Source organism: Convolutriloba macropyga, chromosome 14, assembly GCF_964194025.1.
Source record: "Convolutriloba macropyga chromosome 14, txConMacr16.3, whole genome shotgun sequence".
In the NCBI taxonomy this organism is placed as follows: Eukaryota; Metazoa; Xenacoelomorpha; order Acoela; family Convolutidae; genus Convolutriloba; species Convolutriloba macropyga.
Window position 1 is genome coordinate 45,834,084 of NC_134481.1, and position 18,619 is coordinate 45,852,702.

General features: G+C 35.6%; 1 protein-coding gene across 1 annotated transcript in view; it reads left to right on the top strand.

Moving 5' to 3' along the window:
* The window catches only part of LOC142353273 (uncharacterized), a 121,007-nt gene that overhangs the window by 52,953 nt on the left and 49,435 nt on the right, over positions 1–18,619 (top strand). Inside the window, exons 6-11 of the mRNA XM_075405504.1 lie at positions 696–886; positions 5,232–5,356; positions 7,624–7,816; positions 11,084–11,201; positions 11,677–11,803; positions 18,299–18,465. Of these exons, the coding sequence (XP_075261619.1) occupies positions 696–886; positions 5,232–5,356; positions 7,624–7,816; positions 11,084–11,201; positions 11,677–11,803; positions 18,299–18,465 (921 nt within the window). The remainder of the gene's footprint in view (positions 1–695; positions 887–5,231; positions 5,357–7,623; positions 7,817–11,083; positions 11,202–11,676; positions 11,804–18,298; positions 18,466–18,619) is intronic.

The window sequence follows — 18,619 nt, forward strand, 5'->3', positions numbered from 1 at the left end:
GATGTACATATAAAATTGTCAGAACATTTTATGCTCGCATTTTATGCCATTTTTTACTAATGCAAGGTCAAATTTTTGGTCAAGTAATTTAATGATTTTATAATTTTACATATTGTTATATTCTTAACTTTACATTGCCTCTTTTACCATTTGCATTTTATTCTTATGTGTATCAGAGGAAATTAACAATGTTCTTTTTTTGTTCATGTTATTAACAGTTTTAACAAACTGATGGAAAGGTGGAGCAAGTGTGGTACGTATAATTAATTAATTTAGTTGAACAAAAAGGTACAGGAGCCCTAATTTGATCTCTTTGATGGTTGTGCCCGTAATTAACGACCACGTCGGCAATTAACAGCTCGTGTATTTGGATGAACTGTATCACCCGCTTTAAACGAAATGGGGTGCGAAAATGTACCATTAATCAGGATCGACTTGCAAGTATGCTATTTTCCGTAAGTTGGGTTTACCCGAATGTATCTTGTAATGATTTGTTTAATCATAAGTTTGCAAAAAAACGGTTATTTTTAGCCATGAAGCGATAGATGCTCTTTGAAAATTTGCGTAAGTTTGCTCAATTCAGCGTTTCAAAGCCATTCAAGTCGGATAATGTTGTCTTCTAAGGTCTTGAAGTCTTACTGGTTTTTGGATAAATTGAAAAAGAAGCAAATGGGCATTGGGATGTTGATGTTTAGGTCCAACTCTCTGCATTCTACGTTGCGTGACTCCCGGATGAAAGCAGTGACTGGACATGAGTTGTTTGGCATCTTCAGTCGATCCTTCAGCAGTAGCGGAGAAGAGGACGAGTTGAGGTCCACCACTGAGATATCAAGTCTCGCGGACGAGTTCTTCGATGACTCCGACTACAGCATTCACTCCGATTCCGGTGAGAGAGATTATTTCTGCTTCCTTATCATTTGTGTTTAGGGGTCTAAGCTAGTGCAATTATCGTGAAAATGTACCAGTACTGGATTTGACCATAATGTCCCACATACAAACCTTAACACTAACCGTAACACTAACTGGTCGGAAGCTCTCAAACTCTCTTGTAACCCATTATCTTGTCCTATCTGGAAAAAGTCGGGAAATCAAATTATTAATAGCCGCCCTCATCTTCTCAGCCGGCTATTATAGCGCTCCTAATTTTTTACAATTCAAAGAATTTGAATTGCATTGGGGCGCTTTTTTTATAGCTGCGAAGCTGTAAGCTGAGCGTAGCTATATTGCGGTGCTCTTGGTTTTTTTTGTTTCGTCGTCTGACGCTCTTTTTTCGTTTTACATTTGTTCACACCGCAAAGCTGAAAAAGTCTAATTTTCTGAATGACTTCTTCCTCTCACTAACGGCATTTGAGCGCGTGACGTCATTTCTCACTCGCTTTTGCGAAAGATTTTAGGTTATTTGCGTGATTAGATTTTGAGCATACGTGACTTACCTCACTCAATAAAATGACTTTTGCACTTTAAAACTTAAGTTTAATTTGAATTTGTTTAAGGTCAAAGGAACTCATTTGTGCAGTAAAGGGCCTAATACGAGGCTTCTTCGGAATGAATTTTAACAAGCTTTATTAATTTATCGCTGAATGTTTTTTACCTAGTTTTTTGAGCGGCGTCGATTTTTTTTTCAATTTAGATCTGTATCTGTTTCTATCTCTATTATATGGCACGCAGGTCTATTCTTTCGCAGCTATTCCGGCAATCTGCCGGCTATGTTTAAGATCTGTTCATACATTTTCATAATTTTTGAAGTCAAATTGGAGTAGTGATTTTGGTCACGCCGAAACAGGAAGTGGAGCGGAAAAGCGAGTGGTTTTGCAGCGTGCAATTTTTTGCTCTAATTTTAAACAAAAATTCGCTTTCTCGCTAGTGGTTTTTAGTTCACATGCGGCAATTTCACTTTGATTTTTACAGTTTTTTCGATTTTTTGGATCGGATTTTTTTAATGGTTTTGCCAATCCATTCATAGTCCTTTTTAGGTCTAGTTTTCTGTTGAGTCAATAAAAATTCTTTGAATTGTACGTCAGGACTTGTCCTGCTATGTTTTTTTTACTTCGTCGAATAAAAAAATGTTTCGCTTTACCTAATTTTGCCGATTTTTCAACATTTTGCGTGATATTTTGACTTCTCTAGGCTAGTTTCTCTCTTCTCTCATTCTGCTAAGAGTCATTTTGAACATCAGTTGCTCAGCAAAGCAATTCAAAATGAACAGAGTCAGTATAAAAAATTGTAGTCCGAAGTAGAAACGGGATAAACCCATAAAGCCCAATTTTTGATGCCCGCTATTTAAACGTCGTTCCTATAAGTCTTAGTTACCATCTGTAATGCTTATTGGTTGTAGCCCCTGTAGCCTCTCTCTAAGAAACATCAGTATCTTCAACTACGAAATGCCATCAAATTAAATCGGACTTAAAAAATGTTTTTGTACAAAAATTTTTTTTTTCAATATCTTCTATTCTTTCAATCCCAATCATGCTTATTGCAATCAACGGCGGCTTTTGCGGCCATCTACTGGGTATTTTTTAATAGCCGCATAGCGATAGCTGGGGCTATTATTGGCCTTCTCTTGGTTTTTTACGAATCGAAGAGGAGTATTGGTTTTCTAAGGTTTTTTAAACAGAAGTACTATTGAGGTTTTAAAGGAAGTACTATTTGTTCAGACGGAGTTTTGGCCTAAAAGCGAAACAGTAGAATTGCCATGGGAACTTTTGCCATGCGAAACAGTAGAATTTCCTCTGGCTTTTTCTGAGCCAGAGGAAATTTTGTATATTGCGCTTTGATCAGTGAATGACTTCGACTTTGAAAAGTGTTTTTTTTTACAGAATGCCGCATAGAGAACCATTTTAGCCGTTTTTTTGTACAATTAGCCTAATTTTTTGCTTATTTATTTATTTAGAAATAGTTTTCAATAGAAGCTATTTTAATATGCGAATTTCTGATATTGATACCACAGTGTTTTTGAGAGTCTGTTAATGCGTTTTAAGTTCTAAATTAGCACATGTTTCCCAATTTATTAACTCTTTTTGGCTTTTTAAAATTAGTTTCTGCTATTTTAGATCTACTCTAGAAAGCAATTTCTTTTTCAAAATTCAGTGCATGAGACAATAAATAGTTGATATTGCATGCTTTGAATGCATCTTGATACCGTGAGGAATTTTTGTTTTCTAGAATTGTATACATGCTTGCCCGATTTTGGCAGTTTTTTTTGTCCAATTCTGTTTTTTTTTGGATTAAATTTCTAGAAAAAGTTTTTTTGTGCACTGTCAGGGATGCTTTATTACTTTTTCTAATAATCGAATAATTTTGTGATGTTTAGTATTTGATATTCTGCAAGAGTTTTCATAAGTGCAATTTTGAAAAATTTTTTGACAATTTTAATGCAAAATATTTGTTTTCAATCTTTGATCTATATTTCTAATTTTTAATCAATACAGGTATATAACTATATAATTTTAGGCTAAATAATGAAATGTAATTGTTTTACTAATTATTTTTTTCAATTTGATTTTTAACTTCTAAAAACTAACCAAGTCTAACTTCTAAAAACTAACCAAGTCTTTTCGTTTTTATCTGTTTTTGTTTCTGTCCCTATTCTCGGCATTCTAGCATGTATTGGTGTATCATTTTCTTGACACCTATGGTTCTTATGAGCTCTGCTTTTGTCGTTTGATAAACATAGTCATTTCAATAGTCTTTTTCTGTGGTTTAATAATCATTAATAGTCTTTTTCTGAGGTTTTTTTTGTTGGCAATTGATTTCATTTGACATAGTGCGGCACTGAGAATTTGCTTGAAATGCGGTTTAAACGTTTTGACTGATAATTACTTACTACGAATGGTATTGGGGTATTAGTTTTTGTTTTAAACGTTTTTTGCCTGGATATCCTGTTTCTTTTGTCTTTTTGGTGATTAATTTGTAAATTTTTAACTTCTCTGCTGATTTTCCAAGTCTTTTTGCATTTTTTGGCTCATTGTATTGTTTTGTTGATTTTTTCGTTGATTAAACTAAATCCTCATGACTGTGGGCCTTTTGTACTGTGACGTATACGAGTTTCATTTTCTACAAAGTTGCCTCTTCCTATGCAGTTTGACAAAAAAAAATTGATAAATTTTACACAATTTTCTTATAATTTTTTCTCCTTTTCAAAAATCGTTTCTCCTTTTTCTCCTTTTTAACAAGATGTCTGTGAGCTCTTTAAAGCGTGACTGATACTTTGTGGTGTGATAACTAATTATCATTGCATAACACAACAGTTTCCGTTTGTATGTGTACTTGTACTACATGAAACATAAATCTTACTTTCCTAAATTTTTATGTTTATTTATTTATTCCGAAATTTTTTTTCGTTGTTTGACTTAAAATTGTTGTTTTCACTGCATTGATGCTTTCTAAAATGAGACATTAGCTATTCGAAAAACCAGTTTTTTGGGTGGATACGACTTCAAGTCATTTCCGGAACTCTTCCGGCTATGTTTTTTATTTCGTCGTCAAGATTTTTGTTACGTCCATATGACGTCACAATCAATTCAAATCTGCTTTTTTTTATTTGTTCATGCAATTTCAACTGAATTGTGTGCGTGGCGTCATTTTTCACTCTTATTTGAGTGAGTTTTTTGTTCATACGCGTGATTAAGTTTTTGGTCACACCTCTCTCTCAAAAATGACTTCCTCGCGTTGAAATCGACGTTTATTCACTTTAATTCAAAGAGATAAGGTCAAGTGAGTGCGTGTAGCAATAACTTATCTAAATTAAATTTGAGAACATCAGCAATGACACCGCAGAATTTATGTGATTTTTTTACTGCTCATTTTTGTGATTAAGTTTTCGGTAATGTGTGACTTACCTCGCTCTCAAAATTGACCTCCTGGCTCTAAACTGACTTTAATTCAAAGAGATAAGGTCAAGTGAGTGTGTGTCACTCTAAATGAAGGTTATTGGAGAGCAGCTAATAGAAGCAGCAAGTGTATGTGGATTTGTAATCGAAATATAAAATCTCAGATTTATTAAAAAAAATCTCTTTGATCTGTTTCTGTTAGTATCTTTTTGAAACTGCAGCTCTACAAAGCTATAGCGGCATTTTTCTGGCAACCTGCCAGCTTTATTTGTTATAATTGTGGTTTCTGTGTAATCACAGTGGAACAGCATTAGGCCTGTTCTTAGCTGCCCTTTTCCCAATAATTTTTTAATGATGTTTGTGAATGTATGGCTTGTTTTGCTTGCCTTCGTTTGGATGAAGGTTGGGCCGAGTCACTGATGGATGATGACGTTGTATCTCTACCTGCTGGTGTGTTAGTTCACACCTCTGCCGGTACAGCCACTGCCTCAGGGGGACACGCGTCGCCCTCTTTAACCTCTCTCAGGGTACAGCTCAGTACACCACCCCAACCCCCGCCCCCTACTATTCAGTCACTTCCCTCTATGTTATAGTAATTTTAGATCACAAGTCAATGTATTTTCACACAATATATTTTTATATCTGTAATGTTAAGTTTTCACCTCTGCCGCTCAGGAGCTAGGAATTTTAGCCGAATGGGGGTTTACCAGAATGAGAAAAATTGGTTCAATTTGAGTAAGATAAATACAACAAATGGCGAAATAAATCAGTCGCCGTCTTCGCTTGATTATCTGGTGGCGTGTGCTCGGTGAACATTCAGTACGCTATTCAATCCAAAATTTTACAAAAAACTGGTTTTTATATAATGCATTTAAAATTGACTATTGAGAGCGGTATTTTTTCCCATTCTGCTAGACGCCCATTTGGCTAAATCGCCGTGTTCCCACGCCCCAGAAGTGCTGTATTTCCCATACAGTAGTGTACTATGTTAAAGCTCGTATTTTGTAGTTGGTGATCATACTGAGGTAGCCGTAACACAGTAGATCAGAATATTTCTGCTGCCAAAAATAGTTAACCGGACCAGAATTGTGCGAGATTGTTTGTTTCTATCACAAGACTTGAGAGGATTTTCAGATGCACCCAGTATTGTAACGAAAAAAATGGCGAAAAGTAGGAAATCTGTTCAGACTTTCTGTTAGTCAGTTGAGTTTTTGGACTTAAAGGGAGTGAATGGTCTCCACAATTCCTCTGATTGGTAATTGATGTTGATTTCAACGAGAGCCATTTGCACGCTTCATATTCTGCATGTTCTTACACCTTGTTGGAACCAAAATTACAGACTGTGGAAAATCGCATGAATTAAGTACGGTTGACTTCGGATAAGTCAATGAGAATTCTGGGCTTTTGTCAAGAGCCGCGTAGCGTTTCAATCAATATTTAAGGCAGAATTTCAAATTGACTTCAGCTTTAACCTTAGCATAGCAAGGTAGCCATTTTCATTTATTCTCGTTGCGATAACAACAGTTGCATAACTTATCTATCGAATAACGTGTTAGCGACCAATGAATACTACAAAAACCTGAAACAGTAGAGAAGCGCTGCCCTGCCTTAAGAATATATTTTCCCACCACTCTTCTTATAGCTACAATGACCAGGAAAGAGTGACTGAAAAAGATAATCTAATCAGATGCAGTATGTCGTAAGTCATACAGCTGTTGTAACCGCCATGAGAATTGATTAAAAATATTACCAAACGGTTGTTAGCTCGCTCTCGTAAATTATTCAACAACTCAGCTCCGACTCGGAGTTCTCGATGTCATAACTTCTCGATGTCATAACAACCGTGTGACTATTCATTAAAACACTTTATTATTCTGAACGTCAGAAGTAAGTTAGCACCGCTAGCTTTACGAAGTAAAATTCTATTTTGACACAATTTATTTCCACTCTCAACAATATTTTGTAAACAATCTTTATGCCATCGATCCCCTATGCTAGCGCACTTGCTTACCTTTGAGATTCAGTTAACACGAAATGGTAATTTGCCAGAAATCATAATGTTGAGTTGACGCGCTTCAAACAAGTTTCAAAGCATACTGAACGGCAAAAGTAAGTTAGCACCCCCTATTTTCACGAAGTAAAAATTCAATATTTGAGGCAATTTTACCCCAACGTAAAATCACGTCCTCTTACCTACCTATGAAATTTAGATAAAACGCAACGTTCACTTACCAGAAATCCCAATGTAAAGTTTCACAGTAAACATAAAGTCGTCACAAGATGTGATGTCTTTTCAGGTTTGTTCAACTATTGCTAAGTTTGTACTTGTGAAACATTAGAGAGAGAAAAGATGTGATTAAATTGAGATCTTATGACAACTTTCTTTTTACTTTGAAACTTGGATGAAGTTGATCAACTTTACTCTGGGATTTTTGGTATGTGAACGTTTCGTTCTATCTAAATTTTCTAGGCAGGCGGAGGGACTAGTGTAGGATCAATCGATTTAAAATTGCTTTCAGAAGTGATTTTACGTTAGGGTAATATTGCCTCAAATATTGAATTTTTACTCCGTTAAAATAGGGGGTGCTAACTAACTTTTGACGTTCAGTATATAAAAGGTCAATACAGTTAAACTTCTAGCAGTTTAATATCTCGGTCTACAGACGTTCGGTTATTTCAAATCTTGCACGTGTTTGTTCTACGTGAGATAATTTTGCATATTTTGTTAGAAACTTCGATGCTTGAGTTTACTTTCTTGATTGTTTTTCTTTCTGTCGAAATATTGTGTTTATAGCCTTCTGTGCACTGGTTACCCGATCCAGAGACTAACAACCTGATTGGGCGAATGGTGTTGCCCCGGACACGGACGGGTGAGCTTGGTCTGAAAGTGCGAGGGGGACAGGTGATCACTCCTGGACATTTGGGTGCATTCGTAATTAGTGTAAAGCCAGGCTCTTCTGCTGACTTGATTGGCATGCTAAGACCAGGTAGCGTCAACGCAACTCCTCTATTTTAAATCAACAAATTTGTTGCACCCTTAAGAATAATGTTTTCACACCCACACATGCTCGCGCAAATTTTACGCATAATATCATATCACAACACATAATTTGACACCAACTCTCATTGGAGATCAAGGTCTTCCGAGGCCATTGTAAGTAATTTCAAAGTTGATAAGTGACGAGTTACGGGGAAGTCTCATTTCGTTTGAGACGAATCAAGATAATTCAAAACTTTTGAAAAAAAAATTATTAATAGCCGCGTCCTCAATTCTAGGCGGCTATTATAGCGCTCCTAAATTTTTTTTACAATTCAAAGAATTTGAATTGTATTGGGGCGCTGTTTTTTTAAGATGTGTTCACACATTTTTCAATGACTTCTATCTTTCAAAACGGGATAAACAGGTAAAGCCGAGAGGGCATTAAGTTTCATTAGAGGCCCAAAGTGGGCGTTTGTAGTCCTTCAAGTGCTTAGAGTGTTGCAGCTGCTGGGATGGCCTCAATTCAAGGTTAAAAGGTCATTTTTGGGCTCAAAATGGTGCAATTTTTCATGTTTTTTTGTGATTTTTTTTAGTTTTTTGCTTGATTAGTCTTAGTTTGAAGTTTTTAAAAGTTGATGAAGGCCTTTTGCGAGACAAAAGTACTTGTTATGACAATTTTATGAGCTATATGTTTTGGTACTACAAACACACAAAATGACACTAGTTTTTGCAATCTTTTTCAAGTTTTTTTTGTCATTTTTTGCGTTTTTCCAGCTTCAGGGGCCAAGGAATCTCCTTCTAGGTTTGATAATAGGGCACTCTATAGTTTCTAGTAATAATGGAATGTTTTTCAACATTTTAATGTCTCGAATTTAGAATTTTTTTTTATAAAATCTGAATTTTTTTTTTGAGGTTTCCGAAAGTTTTGTCAAATTTTGATATTTGTCCATTCTCAAGAGCCAGGAAACCTAATCCACGGTCTGAAAAAAGTTACTGCATAATTGTTAGTTTCAATGGATTTGTTTTCAACAATTTAAACTTTCGAATTTTGAAAATTCTCTGTTTTTAATTTTTTTTTAAACATTTGTCTTTTATTCAGTTTTTCTTGCCTGCGTAGCCAGATAACCTCATACAAGGTTTGATAATTTGGTATTAATTAGTTGCTAGGGGTAATTGGATGGTTTTCAACATTTTAAAAGAACGAATTTCTGTTTTTTGAAATTTGAAATATTTTATAAAAGTTTTTGCCTATCGATCTTTGAACCAATAATTTTTTTAAGGCTTGGAATTGTTTTACTAGATAGTTTTTAGAGACACTAGAATGATTTCGTAAGAAATGATTTTTAAGATATGAATATCACCATTTAGGCAACATTTCATTAAAATTTCAATTGGTATCATTTTTAATTTCTGAAAATTTTCGAGTTAATCGATCTTCAAGGGCCAATGAATTTTTTCAGGCCTTGCAGATATAATGCTGCACCAATTTCAAAAACAAAATTTGGTTTTGAACAAATTTTTGAAATAGGTATTTCTAAAGGGATCAAATTTTGCTTTCGGGGTAAAAGCTTCAAAGTTTTATCAATGATTCTATATTCGTTTAGTTTGTTGGATTGTTTGTTTCTCAATTTTTTGAGATGTTTTTGTTTGTGTTTTGGCTGGCATAGTTGAATTGATCTGCTGGTCAGGTAGAGTAATTCTAAGTTTTTTATTCAATTCTTTGAATTGTATTTCAGGACTTGTCCTATGTTTTTTTTTACTTCGTCGAACTTTTTTTTGGCTTTACCCATTTTGCCGCTTTTTCGACATTTTGCCTGAAATCTTTTTGACTTCTCTAGGCTAGTTCCTCTGTTCTGTCATTCTGCCCAAAGTCCTTTTAAACACAGACATTATTCCAAAGACATTAATATCACGATTTTTAGCAACATTTCATTAAAATTTGGAATATGTTTCATTTTTTTTAAAATTTTTCCGTCATTTTCAAGTTAATCGATCTTCAAGGGCCAATGAATTTTTTCAGTCCTTGCAGATGTAATACTACACCAATTTCAGAAACAAAATTTGGTTTTGAACATATTTTTGAAATAGGTATATTTGAAGGGATCAAATTTTGCCTTAGAGGGTAAAAGCTTCAAAGTTTTATCAATGATTATATATTTGTTTAGTTTGTTGGATTGTTTGTTTCTCAATTTTTTGAGATGTTTTTGTTTGTGTTTTGGCTGGCATAGTTGAATTGATCTGCTGGTCAGGTAGAGTAATTTTAAGTTTTTTTATTCAATTATTTGAATTGTATTTCAGGACTTGTCCTGCTATGTTTTTTACTTCGTCTAGCAGATTTTTGTTTCGTTTTACCGTGACTTCTTGGAATTGACTTTTTCAATGACTTACCTCACTCAAAAAAATGACTTCTGAGCTCACTTATGAAATTTTAAATTTTATGAACATTTACTTATTAAAGGTCAATAGTGTGCATCTAAGTAGTGCCAAACATATGCCCTAATTCTTGAATATTAGAGTTTTTGATTTCGAATATTAATTTTGGGATCTTTTCCGTTTGTGCCTCACCCCAAATTTTGCACGTGCATCTGGAGGGTGCAAATAATTTGCGCCCACTAAACTGAGGTGGCACAAACGGAAAAGATCCTAATTTTGAAAAGCCCTGTTAGGGTTTTCTCCTTATAGAGCTCATGTGTCTCATAAAAATGACAGTCCGAAGCTAACCCAAAAAGTCTAGTGGTCTATTAAAGGACTGGTGGTCGATCTGTCTATTTTATTTCTATAGTTGTTTCAATTCATGTAACGCCACAAGCGTCTATCGCGGCTATTTTCCGGCAATCTGCCGGCTATGTTTGGATAAGGCTGGAGCATCCACATCAGTCCTGTAGATTTTTGTATAGTCGACTTCAGTCCATCAAGAAAATTGCTTATTTTAGGGTCTTTTTGCTGGAGCCATTTGGACGTAGATTTATCTGTTTTCAAAAATTTGTTTTTTTATCATGCTTTTTCTCCCTGTAAAGTTAATTTTTGGTTGAAAGCTTCATTGAGTCCTTGAGTTTAAATTGTTTTACTGATCTATAATAATTTCCAATAGAATTAACAGAAATAAAATACCTTTCATAAATTATAGTCAACCGCGGTCGTTTGAAAGATATCTTTGGGGGTAATGTTTTCCCATATCAATTCCGTTTCCAACTACAGCAAGTAGGTCTGTTTCGCAGCTTCGGCAATCTGTCGGCAATGTTTTGCAGTTGTTAATTGTGTCTGCATTTTTCAGGAGATGAGGTGTTAGAATGGAACGACCAGCCTCTTCGCAACTTGAGCAGATCAGCCGTGACAGATATTGTACTGGAATCGAAACGAGATACACACGTGAAGCTCGTTGTCTGCCGAAGGTGCGCATATATAAATTAGTACCACACAAAGCATGCTGATTAAGCTCTGATATCATATCTTTACACTGATTTGCAACTATCTCGAATTGGTTCTGAGTATTCATTCTAAAACGGGCTTAATTTAAACTTGATCTGCTGTGATGAGATTATTTCAAGTTTTTTTGTACTCTTTGAGTTTGCATTTGCAGAACTGACCTGTCTTGGTGTTTCTTAATCGTTATAATAACAGTTCAATTCGTAAATTAGTGCTAGCACTACTGCAATGACTAGCCCCCCACCACGTTAGTTGAGGTTCTAGTCAGCCTTTGTTCCTACTTATGAGTACGAATTGATCTGTTATGTTGTTTAAAAACACGATTAAGAACACCAAGGTGTTGTAGTTGTTAATACGACTTTTGAAAATCTACAACAGGGTGGGAAATTTAAAATTTTGTCAGTTGCTATGGAGTTAACTGTAACTGAGGTTCTGTTGCAGAGACATCGATGTGCCAGTGGCGCTCCCATTTGATGACCCAATGCCAGACATGGCTGCTGGAGGGAGAGGAGGTGGGGGTGGTGGTCGCAAGGCTCTCATTGGCCAGAGCAGACATCTCTCACTACAGGTCACAACTAGCATTTCACGTTGTAGCATATAGATGGCTGATGAAAACATTGTAATTAATTAATTGAGTCACAAACCAGAAATGAAATTTGGTTCCTGTCACTCAGAGTACTGATTGCAGCTACGTTTATATAGCTGCAAACGTGTAAGCGGAGCGAAGCTATATTGCGGTACTCTTGGATTGCTCCCGGAAGATTTTTGAAGGAATTATTGTAAACATGTCTGTCTTCGATGGAAAACTTTTACTTGACCGTTTTCTTAATTTTTTTTTAGCTCGATTGAGCGGGTTGACCTCTGGTCAATAGAAACTGGATAAACTGTTGGTATAGCCCGAGGTCATTAAGTCTCTGAACATATCTCTTAAAGGTTTCTGAGGGTGAATGGCTCAGCAAAGCTGCTGAGGAATGCTTGAGGAGGCCAACATTCATGATTTGAGGACCTCTGCGCTTTTATATTCGCCCTCAGTGGCTGGCCTAACTATGCTAAAGCTAGCTGCAACTAACGCCAACCATCGTTTGAGAGTAATTCATCCGACATTTGAGAGTACTTGTTTCCTCTTCTTTTGAAAACGAAATGGGAGAACTATGCTAGCCTCACATTTTTTGTTTAATTGCTCTCCAACGAAGTTTGTAGCAATTATATTAGTCCTATCAGTCTTTTTTAATGCGATTTTTTGCTTGACCAATTTTTCAATAATTGACGACATCTAGCAGTTTATTCGAAGCGGTATCTTTAAAAAAAAGATGTTCAATCATTTTGTTATCTCCATACAGTACAGAAATACGATAAAAATTGGGTTTTTGGAAAAAAAGTTGCAACATTTTCCTAGCCGATTTTTTATGAGTTTCTAACCCGTCCTTCACATGTTTTGAACAACTTATTCGTCAACGTTCAGCTGGTTGTAAATCCTTGTTGAAGTCATGATAAAGAGGGAGAAAATCATTTGAGATCTATCTTTTAGTGGTTAATTGTTCCAAATTTTTTGAATTAAATTTCGAAGTTTTTACAAATTTTTCGAAAAGAATTTTAAGATATTGAACTTTAAAACTCAAAGTTTAAGTGTTAGCATGCGCTTTGTCCGCATGCATAATTGACTTAAAACCAATCAAAAATGACTCATTTTGCATATTGAACTTTTTTGGACTGAACTGAGATTTGAAAAAGAAATCAGATGCTTTATTTTACATTTTTTATATTTTGATCACCTTTTGTGCCGCTATTGAAATAGTCTTCCATTTTTGTGTCTTTTTTTGAACTAACAACACTTATAAGTTGTTAGGAGAAACTCCAAGAACTCAGACAGCTATTATTGATTTCCAGTTTCTTAAAATCGATTGTTTTTAGGTTCAGACTTTCTTTAAAAACAAATTTTGATGATTTCGAGGTCAATTGGTTGTCGAGTTTGAGAGGAAAGATCAGGTGGTAGAACGGCTTAGTTTATCACACTGAGGGCGCACAGAAAACGAAAAAAACATTACGTTAAGGGCGCTGATGGCTCAACTTGAGATAGAGAAATCAGGTTTTCGCGAGTTTTTGTTCACTAATCGTGCTTTGACTGCTGCTATAAGTGGTATCCCTTTTCAATATTAGACTCCCTTACGGCTCTTACTAAAGAGTAAAAAATGAATTCCAGTAGCGCTTGGTTTTAACTGTGTGAATCACTTAGGATTCGGGAAATTTTCGGGAATTAGAATTTCGAAATTAGGAGTTCGGGAATAGCCGCACAGCGATAGCCTGAGCTATTATTGGCCTTCTCTTGGTTTTATCTTTTTTCGTCGTCAAGATTTGTGTTACGAGCATATGAGGTCACAACCCCTTTTAGTCTGCTTTTTGTTCATTCGTTCGTGCAATTTCAACTGAAATGCGTGCGTGACGTTATTTCTCACTCTTAGTTGAGCGAGTTTGTTCATTCACGTGATTTAGTTTTTGGTCACGTGACTTATCTCACTATCAAAAATGGTTTGTGTGCCTTTCTAATTGAAGGTACTGACAGAGCAGCTATTAGAGGCTGCAATAAGTTTGAGATTCTTAATCAAAATGTAACATCTTGGTTTGTTTCTTGTTCTATCTGTTTGAAACTGCAGATCTGCGAAGCTATTGCGGCTGTTTTCAGGCAATCTGCCAGCAAGGTGTTATTATTTTTGAGCTCTTATATGACTTCAATACTTGTTTTGAAAAAGCTTGAAATTTAACTCTAGTTCTATTCATAGCCTTCTTTTGCGGCACGCCTGGTCATCATTAATTAGAAAAAGTTTTTTTGAAGAGGTTTTTTTGTGGGTTGAGTTCCACTTATGCTCATGAAGATCACCTGCTTGGACACGACACATTTTTCGAAACAGAATATTTTAGTTTTGAATTTTCTGACATGTTTGCTATCTATTTTGCTCTGTTTTGCTTCCTGATGTTGATAGATTCGTTGAGTTTTCATATTCAAGCATTTTGAAACAACTCGGATTTCAGCTGTTCCGTCTCTGTTAACAATTTTAACGTCGTGTTTTCACTAAATGAAATATAAAAACTTTTTTGAACTATTAAAAAACTTTTAAAAATTGTTTTTAAAGAAATATTGATTAACTTTTTGTCATTCTGTCCAAAACAAACAGTTAAGAGGTCTGAAATGCGTCTTCTAGTAAAGCGTATCGTCTCCCAATTGACCCTTCTTGTACGTAGCTTATGGTTCTATCCATTTATTTTTTTTTGATTTTTTAGATTTGATGATCTACAAACGTTGAGTTTTTTTAGATTTGATATTAACTATAACATGTTCCTTCAGGAGTGTTAAAACCAAAACCGCAGCATAAAGTTATAAAATTTTTCAAGCTGTCTTTATAGCTTCTCCAGTTAGAATCACAGGTTCTTAGGTATATAAGCTACCAAAACTTCCTTCTTGTTCAGTGTTTTCACATAGAAAAACATCTCAAGATTTGGGGAAGAAAGTTGAGCACTTTTTGATTTGATTGTCTATTTTGTATTTGGAGATTTGGCGTTGAGTCACAACACGTTTTAGGAAAACTTTTTTTGCTAGGAAACTTTGGAAATATTTTGTCATACTTTAGCTCAACAAAGTATTTCGTACTCAGATTTTCTGGTTCCTCTGATAGCTCAAATGTTTTTCCCTGTTTTTTTTCTGTTTCAAACTTCAGCTACATAATTAAGTTTTTTGTAGAAGCTGGATAAAAACAATGTCTGGAAAAAATAGTTTCTTTAATATAATTTTTGTTATATTGATTTGATGTTCTGTTTTCAAACGCAAATGTGGGAACATGCCGTGCCATCTAAGCGAGCCCTCTTGTTTTTTACATTTGAAGTGTGCTAGAAAATGATGTCAAATTCAGATGTACTCTTTATTGGAATTATATGCGGGCTATTCTATTTTGGAGCTAGACAAAGCAACCTAGCGGTTATGACTTAATAGCAGCGTCGTCTTCAACTCGCTATTGTTGCGTTCCTATAATTGCTCCGTTTATTAATTGCTCTCAATGGACGTTTGTAGTAATTTTATTAGTCTGGATTTTTTTAAAGACGTTTCCTCTGACCCTTTTGTACTTTGGTCCTCATAAACGTACTCAGATTAAAACTTACACGATTAAAACTTCGACTGGTCAGATCTTAACGATAAAAAATTTTCCTCAAAAGATCTTACAAAAAATTGCATCTTACACGATAGACGATCGGGAGTCATTGAGAATGTGTTAACCGTCTGCTACTTGTATGTACTATCAATAACTAACAGTACGAACTCTTATCTGATTTGATAGATGTTGCGTGCGATCATATTTTCGTTTTGGTGTCATATCCATAGCATGCTAGATGTCATTGACCTCATGCAAAAGGTTGCGAAGCAGTATGAAGCGGTTTTAATTGTTCCAGTCATATTTTTAATCAGTAAGCAGGAACGTTTGCACTTCGGGGTGTTAGTTTTCAGCCAATATAACTCATAACGAGCTAAGTTTAGTGGGATTTTTTTAAAAATAGCTCCAGAACCAAGTTTGAACCAAATATTGCAAATGTGCTGGTCTTTTGTCATGCAGTTTTTTCCAGTGATTCTTACCCCTTGACTTTTGCATTATCAGTGATCTAAATTTTTCTCTCGTTCACAAGTGTCAGCGGCTGAATTCAGGTCGCTGCCAATTTCACTACTAAAAGTCAAATAAAAAGTACGCCAATTTTGGTGTATTTTTTTAATAGACGCCGTCAGCCTCTCAACGGCTATTGTTTAGTCGCTCTTTTGTTAAATTTGCGTTACCTTTTGAGCCAGTTTTTTGTTGTACATAAGTCACTTTCACGTTGGACTTCTGACTTACCCAACTCATTGTTTCAGCTGAATGGAAATTCTTTCACGCATTTGAATTACGCAATCTAGTGAATACGGTCGAAAGAGCAAAATCAAAAGAAACGGGGTAAACCGATAAAGCCCGATCATTAAGTCGGAGTGCTTTAGGTAATCAAAGTTCATTAGAGCGGTTGCTGGCTGACATCAGTATTAAGCTTAATAGCTTTCAGTTTAAAGTCTGAATTAATCATTTTAGAATTTAACTGAAACTGCACAGCGAATTAGAACAGATTTTGAAAATTTGGAAAAAATTCTGTCAATTCTATCTCTTCCTATTAATAGCCGCCTCAGCTTCTCAGCCGGCTATTATAGCGCTCCTATTTTTTTAATTTGTCGAAAAATTTTTTTTGCTTTACCTTAGTTAACAGCTTGTTCAATATTTTGCGTGAAATCGTAGCTTTTTCTCTAGGCTAGTTTCACTCTTCTTTCATTCTGCTAAAAGTTGTTTTAGACAGCAGTTGCTAAGCAAAGCAATTCAAAATGAAGACTCAGTATCAAGAAACGAAATCAGATTTAGAAACGGGATGAACCCATAAAGCCCATTTTCAGATGCCCGTTACACACTTTGTTCTTAGTTACTGGTACTAGCCTCTGTATACTCTCATTAAGCAACAGGGGCATATCTAACAACAATTTGAATAATGAAATCAAAATAGTTAAAAAGCAAATTAAAAAACTTTCTTACATCAATCTGTTTTTCCGTTCTTTTCTTTCAATCCCAATTGGGGTCATGGAAATCAACGGTGGCTATTTTGCAACTATCTGCCGGATATATTTTCAAATATTTTCAAGCGTTTTACTTTTTAAATGTGCACAAAGTTTTCAGCGTTTATATTTGTCCTTCGGTCTTTTTTGCGATACGTTCAAGTTTTCATCCTAAAACCGCGATAAGCTGGTAATTCCAGCAGGGCCTCAAGTCGCTGAACAGCTCTCTTAGAGCTACAGTGGTCTCTTACTATACATTTCACCGATCTTGCTTTATAGACTAAATCATGGTGCAAGGGCGATCTTTTGGTAGTTTGGAACCCCTTTGAAACTCAGCCCCTCCCACGCACTCTTATTGCGCCCATTGCTTACCTCCCTATGCCTAAGCTATTACCAGCAAAGCGAACTGCTCGACGGTCGATTGAGGGCAATTCGCCCGACATCAGTCGGATACGTTTAGTTGCTCTCGAGCGAAGTTTGAGGCAATTATTGTATTCTAGTGTCGTATATTTACGTGAATTTTTGTGCTCGACCGTTCTTTCTCTTGAGAATGTTCTTTGCTCGCTTAAGCTATTGCTCTTCTCGAGTCGATTCTCCACGCTTTCCTGTTTATTCATAAGTCCTGTTTATCTAAGTTGCTCTTATTTAGAATTTATGCTGCTAACTTAATTCGCGGCAGTTTAGTGAAGTTTTAGTTAGCTCTAGTGTTGAGCACTTAGAAGGTAAATCTGCTGAGCTCTAGAAGGCCAGTCTGTTGAAAAAATCCAAAGCACAGAGAACAAGAGAGCAGTTTGCTGTTTGCGTTCACGCATTCAGATGGTGCTTTAAAAGTGGGTGCTTAAAAGTATCGCTAAGTTATCACATACGTCTTCTCCAAAACAGCTTTTTATATATATATATTTCCTGCTTTATTAACAAAAAGTTGTTTTCACTGATGAGTTTACAATAGATTGTGCGTTGGGGACCCTTCAGAGCGGTTAATAGACTTTTAGAAGAGAGGTTTAGCTATTTGTTTGTCAGGTTAAGTCTAATTTGCAGCTGTATTGGTCAGTGTGCCTGCTATTTTTGTTTTTTTATGGGCATTGCTTTTAATAGCTGCGATAGAGAGCAAAGTTTTTTTTGGTCTCAATCTGTCTGTTTGTTATTTGAGACGACAGGTTTATCAAGCTACAGTAGCTATTTCCTGGTAATCTGTCAGCTATTGTTATTGTTTTGTCTGTTGTTTTTGTTGTTCCTTGATTGGTCCCAAGTTGAAAAATAAGATTGTAAATTGAATGTCATTTTTGCAAATTTACGCTACAGAAAAAAGTTGGTATTGGGATCGAATAATACCCAGCGTGAGTCTAAACCGGAGAAATTGACAATGACGCAAAATTGCGCTCAAATATCCCTAGATGTACAGGAATTCCAAGATGTGCAGGAGTTTACATTAAAATACTGAAATTTAATTTGTTGCAGGACTCAATAGCTGCGTCGGTGGGTTCGAAACTGCAGCTGAAACTGTGGTATGACAAGATGGAGTCCCAGTTGATTGTGACAGTGATCGGGGCATTCGAGTTGACTCCGCGTGATGACGGTTCACCCAGAAATGCATATGTCAAACTGTATCTCTTACCTGACAGAAGGTAAAGTTACTTCTGCTGACCTTTCCTCGAATAGATTACTAGAAAGAAAGCATTTTAACAAATCTGATTGGCTGAGAAATTGAACAATATAATTTTAACGCACTCTATTAACCATGACCTAACTAAATCAGAATGATCAACTGCATGTCTCACA